The following is a 5,759-nucleotide window of genomic DNA, read 5'->3' on the forward strand; positions in this document are numbered from 1 at the left end:
ATTTAAGCATTTACTCTAAGTATAACTATCACCCAAACATATTTTATATGTTTAATTTTAAAAGCAAAATTCATTCTTCCATCTTATTATACATGTGTTACTTTTGTACTTACATTTAATGCAAATTTTGAGAAAAAAAAAATCACAACATAATTGTCATGAATGGTCTCATAGAAGTGATACAACATTAAAGATTTGATGCATATGTGATATGATTATAGGAGATATGGTTCAATATTAAATGTTTGATATTTTCATATGTTCTATCATCATTCAACTCAGGATTCAAAGTAGAAGATGATTGAAACACATTATAATTCATCATTTTGTATGTCAAAAATTAGTTAACGCGTAGTAATTAATTAATTGCCTTTTATACCATTTTAGAATCAAATATCATCATTTCTTGAAGATACCTTTTGATAGGCTTTATATATTAATCCTTGAAAACAAAATTAATATGTTTCGAATTTAGTGACTTCAATTTATCTATTAGACATAACATCCTTTACATCATGTTATTTTTTCTGATATACATGTTTCTTTTAATTCTTTTGTACTTTGCAAATATGAATAATTTATTTGGCATAATTATGGTATTTATTTTATTCTTTATATACTATAATGGGTGGCATATATAATTATTTTGAAAGTTGCATTTATGAATATATTGTTATTATACCAGTAATATTTATGCATTATTAATCAAAATATTTGCTACGGGTTATGTCAGTATTAATTTCTTTATTAAAAATTAATTATGCTAAGTGATTAATATACTTTTGATAAATTAGTGACAACAATCTCTTTAATTGATTAAGACTGTATATTAAGTTTTTGAACTCATCTTAAAAACATTTTGTAATCAGTCATATGTTTAAATACTTTCAAATAAATTTTATTGCATTTAAATGACTAATAGGTTGAAACATTACATTATTTCTTAATTTATCTAAAAAATGTAATGAAGTATATAATTTGATAGTTTTATTATAATATTATATATGAGTATGATGGAGGAGAACTTTATGTCATACAAGGTTTCTACCATTATGTTTATAAATATAAATCAATACATAGTTTGTACTGGTGAAATATCTTTTTTTAGAAGTAAAATAACCTCTTTGAGAATTCAAGAAAACACACATGATTTTTTTAAAACAATTATATCTTATTGTAATTATTACTTTCATGAATTCAAAATGTTTTCTTAAAGCAACTTAACAAAATTTGTTTGTGTAAAGAAAAAGAATTCTATAAGACCAAATTCACCAACCTACTATATTTTCTACAAGACCAAATTCACCAACGTACTGTATATTTTTTAATTAAATATATTTTTCATCTCTATATTATAATATAAAATTAATTTTTATTTCGAACTCAAACTTTAAATCTTTTAAATATTTATAAAAAAATTATTATAATAGATTTATTTTTATTTTACTTATCAAATCAATATAAATTATATTATAATATTATAAAAAATAATATAAAATATTTTAACATCTTAGTTTATATTAAAATTTTGTTTATAACAGAAAATTTCAACATTTTCTTAATAAATATCAGAGAGATGTAAACATTTGAACTATAAAAAAAAAAACAAAATTCCTTAGAAAAACATATTTAACCTATTTTCTTTAATACTTGTAAAATATCCTGATTTTAACTTGTCAATTTAAGGAGAATCTTAACTATTTTAATTTTGTAATAAATTTGAAGTAATAAATAAAATGCTTTACAAAGAACGAATCAGAGACAGAGGTGGTGAGGAGAATATTGAAGTCTAAAATTATTTGAGTTATTTAAGAATTTAAAAAAATGGATTCTGTTTTTTTTTAGAAAGAATATAGTTGATTTTGTTTGTATGAATCAAAAACAGAAAAGAGGAGAACAATAAAAGAGAAATTTAAAATAGGATATTATTACTGGCGCAGCTATATTTGGCGTCGGAAATGAAAGTATCAATTGAAGAAGCATAACAGGTGAGGTGAGGGAGCGGGTTTTGTTCTTCCACCCTTTTAATTTCTCTCTTCAAGCTATCAGGTTTTCTATCAATCCATCTCTTTCCTTTCTACTGCTATTTATGATTCTGTTATGCCTCTTTTCTTGTTCCTTCCTCTAACAGATTCTAATTAACTGCTTCTAAAGCTGTAACATCCATTTTTCTTCAAATTGTTTTATGCTTCTATGTGCAATTCTGATTGATATGGTGTTGCCTTCTCTGAAATTGGCTATTTCTTTAATCATATAACTTTGCACCATTTCGATTCTGTTTAGGGTTTATTTCTTCCACAACCGTTGGTTTGACGCTAATGTTTGCACTCGTTTGTACATGCCCAAGATCGGAAGATTTGGATTCCTCTAATCTCATCTAATGATTTATCATGTGTTCTCATTAAAACCAAATGGGGGCAAGCTAACCATTTATTTTCATTTTCAATATTCTACATTTACTCCTCTCTTTAGGGTTTTTAAATTCATACGAGGATAGCATTTGGATTTACTTCCAGACAGAACTACTTTTTTTTGTTGTAATTTTCCTGACAAATTTATATTATACTGGAAAAGCGGGGATTATTAATTCTGTTTTTCTATTTAGTACTTGCTTTCCATGAATTTGAAAACCAGAGGCTAGAGTTCTCCTATTCAGTATCTCATGTGCTTTGAAGAATGGCTGTTAGCTTTATCGGGCTTGATAAGGAAGACATGGGTCAGACAGAGGTCTGACAGATGAGAACATGACATCTATCTAGTGGATTGATAATTTATTTGTGATGGATGAAACTGAGGTGGAAAATCCCGTATTCGAGGAAATTAAATCGGAGGATAACAAAATTGAATTCCAGAGAAATGAAAATCAAGGTTTTGCATCTGAGAAAGGTGAAGGTAGCAGTGTAGTTTTCTCGAGAGAAGCACCACTTATGAGGAAAGAGTCAAGAATGTCCACTTCTTATTGTTGCAATGCCAAGAAGCTCAAATCCAGGGCTGTTTCAATAGATTGTGAGCTTGGAAGTAATGAGAAAATTGGGTTGGAGAAGAAACTAGGTAGACAAGACAGGATTGAGTTGGGTCGGTTGTTTCAGGGTGCAGTGAGTTCCCATGATTGGGAGCTTGCAGAAAGTTTGATTTTGGTTGCTGATCCCCAGACGCTCAATGATGCCTTGTGTATCACGCTGGATTCCATTTGGTTCCTGAGCACAGAGCTAGAGCTTAATGGGATAATGGGATTTATCAAGAAGATCATTGCTAATGGTGCTTATGACTTCACAAGAGCTGCTCTAAGGACTTCATTCCTTGCTTCATGTGTCTCTGCTTGCCAGAGTAGAACAATGAGTCTGGCTGATACAGTTACTGTAATGGCCCAAAGGTATGACTTGCCCACATCTTTGTAATTTTTTTAATTATTTTTTGTGTAAAGGGAAAGAGTTCAGTCACCAATGAAGTAGTTGATCTGGAAGAGTGTTATTTTTTGTTGGGAGAAGGGTGGTGGTGGTGGTGTGGAGTAGAGAGAATGTGTCTTTTTAGAGCAAAATGTAAAATCCTAAATAATGGTTTAAAATTAATGGTATTTGAAGTTCCTGCATGAACTCTGCTTTTTTGCTAGGTTGCATGAGCGTCTCCAGGAATGTAATGGAGATGAAGTATTGAAGGCAGAAGCTGGTGCTAAGGTTCAAAAGTTTACTGAATGGGCTTTGAAATGTATAGGAATACATTCACGACTGCAGGATGATAGGGAAAATGTGATACACAGCTCAGCTGTTGAAATCCAGCTTCGGTTATCTGCCTTTAAGACATTCCTTGATCTTGCTGGCAACCGCCTTACAGGGAAGGACTTCAGTGAGGCCTTTGATGCGGCTTGTTTTCCTCTTACTCTTTTCTCTAGCTCATTTGATCCAGGTTGGGCATTTGGCTTGTCAGCTACAGTGATCCAAGGGCTTCTGGGCATGCTAGTGGAGGGTGGTGCAGACAATGTCAATCAGTGTTTCTTGGAGGCTTCACGTTTTGGTAGTACAGAACTTGTGCGCATACTATTGCAGGTGATACGTCTGCCATCTTTTTCTTTCTCAATCTATGAATTAATGCTTCTCCAGCTCGTTTAGTGGGTGTTGTCCAACTTTTGTTATGATAGTTAGAAGCAGGTGGCTGAAGGCATACTTATAATTTCGGTCCATTTAGAGTCATATCAAAGGATCATGTAGATACGATGTTGGTATTATTTTATAATTTGGTTGCATCCCTATAGCATATATTGGAAGAATTTGGGGGCGAGAGGTTTTGTGTTGCTACCATTTCCTCTCGTGTGTGTGTATGTCGTAGTGAAGTGCTGTTTTTTATATTATAATAGTCTGCTGAAATTTGTTGGTTCATGTTTGTGTGCCATGCTGGAAATCAAACTATGCAGATTGCACAAAGAAACAGCTTGGATGTTGATGTTGACTTGGCATTGGGTTTTGCCTCCCATTATGGCAAGATAGGAACTATGGAGTGCTTGGTGGAAGAGGGAAATGCTATAGCCTTTTTGGGCCCTTTGATGAGAGCTGCTGAGAGGGGTTGCATGCAAGTTGTAGAGTGGTTTGTGCAGAGGGGTTGCCGAGACATGGAACTCTGTCTTGCCCTTACAGCAGCCACTTCTAGCTGTCAAGTTCACATTGCAGCTTATCTTCTGCCGCACGTACCTCAGCAGGTTCTTGCAGCACTTAGTGTTGAAATTCTAAAGGCTGCTGGTGAGCGAAGTGGTGGATCTCTTGATGGTGTAGCATTTCTCCTTCAATCGGACTTCTTAGGTGATCCTGCAGCTACTTATGCCGTTGCAGATATTATTGCAAAATCAGAGGATGAGGCTGTTGCACCTGAGCTGAAGACATTTCTTAAGGAGCATTGGTCAGAAGGAGCTTATAAGGAGGGATTAAGGTTAGGGCAGGAGCATCACATGAACCTTATGAGAATCATTAAATGGGGCGAGTCTCCTATTTGCTTGAGAGATCTTCCTGCCCCCCTGACGGTAGCAATTGCTTACCTCCCACTTTATAGAGAGTGTGTCAAAGCAGGTGGCTGCTTGTATTCACAACGGCTTAGGGGACAACTGGTTGAAGCCGCCAGAAGGCTTGGGAACAGGGTCTTGGATGAAGTGAGCCATGGTGGAGAGCTAGTGGTCGTTTTGGAACAGCATCTTCCTCACTTTTTGCTCCATCCCACCCGCATTGCTTAGCTATATTCGGTTGTCAATGCAATGGATTCTTCATTTCCTTTTCACACCCTTCTTTATTATGTAATGAATGCCACCATTGATAATTTTTATCTGGGAGTTAGCTTTAAATGTAGTTCCCCTCTTTATAGCTCAGGATCTTAAATGTGCATATTTTTTGTTCATAATTTTTGTCTAAAAGGATACAAAGAATATCAAAAATCAAATATGAAGTACTGGCAGGAGGATGTTGAAGTAAAGGTAAAAAAAGGTTGTTCTATTTTCTATGGGCAGTTTGTATGTAAATTTTAAATGATTATATAAAAACTTTTAAGTAAACTTTTATTTATATAAAGATATTGAAATTGTAATTCTCATTTAGTTGAATTTGATAAAGAAGCTATAGCCTTTTTGATAACTTAAATTGCTGTTTTCCCATTTTCTTTTATTTTAATATACATAATTAGAAATAATATATCTTAACATGCATGAACAACTGAGTTATTATATTCAAACAAACTTCCTTTCATATACTATAAACACTAGTGTCTTATTATACAGAGTATTT

The 5,759-nt window shown here is 33.0% G+C and overlaps 1 protein-coding gene across 5 annotated transcripts; it reads left to right on the top strand.

The window, feature by feature from the left end:
• Nucleotides 1-1,758: 1,758 nt before the first annotated feature.
• Nucleotides 1,759-5,347, top strand: LOC137806661 (ankyrin repeat protein SKIP35-like). Of its 5 annotated transcripts, none has more exons than XM_068606882.1 (4): nucleotides 1,759-2,049; nucleotides 2,606-3,373; nucleotides 3,611-4,043; nucleotides 4,409-5,347. In XM_068606882.1, exons 2-4 carry the CDS (start codon nucleotides 2,781-2,783, stop codon nucleotides 5,213-5,215), a joined length of 1,833 nt encoding a protein of 610 aa, XP_068462983.1. In that variant the 5' UTR covers nucleotides 1,759-2,049; nucleotides 2,606-2,780; the 3' UTR covers nucleotides 5,216-5,347. The 5 variants fall into 5 exon arrangements, with proteins under 5 accessions (XP_068462983.1, XP_068462986.1, XP_068462987.1 ...); XM_068606885.1 differs by having other exon boundaries at nucleotides 1,884-2,049; nucleotides 2,635-3,373; XM_068606886.1 differs by having other exon boundaries at nucleotides 1,884-1,988; nucleotides 2,635-3,373.
• The last annotated feature ends 412 nt before the right edge of the window (nucleotides 5,348-5,759 follow it).

This window comes from Phaseolus vulgaris, chromosome 3 (genome assembly GCF_000499845.2).
Source record: "Phaseolus vulgaris cultivar G19833 chromosome 3, P. vulgaris v2.0, whole genome shotgun sequence".
NCBI classification, from domain to species: Eukaryota; Viridiplantae; Streptophyta; class Magnoliopsida; order Fabales; family Fabaceae; genus Phaseolus; species Phaseolus vulgaris.

Excerpts from the sequence above, each read along its gene's own strand:
- LOC137806661 (XM_068606882.1), top strand. The coding sequence starts at position 2,781 with ATGGATGAAACTGAGGTGGAAAATCCCGTATTCGAGGAAATTAAATCG. Across the intron at positions 3,374-3,610 it reads GTTACTGTAATGGCCCAAAG|GTTGCATGAGCGTCTCCAGG; the intron begins GTATGACTTGCC and ends CTTTTTTGCTAG. Across the intron at positions 4,044-4,408 it reads TTGTGCGCATACTATTGCAG|ATTGCACAAAGAAACAGCTT; the intron begins GTGATACGTCTG and ends CAAACTATGCAG.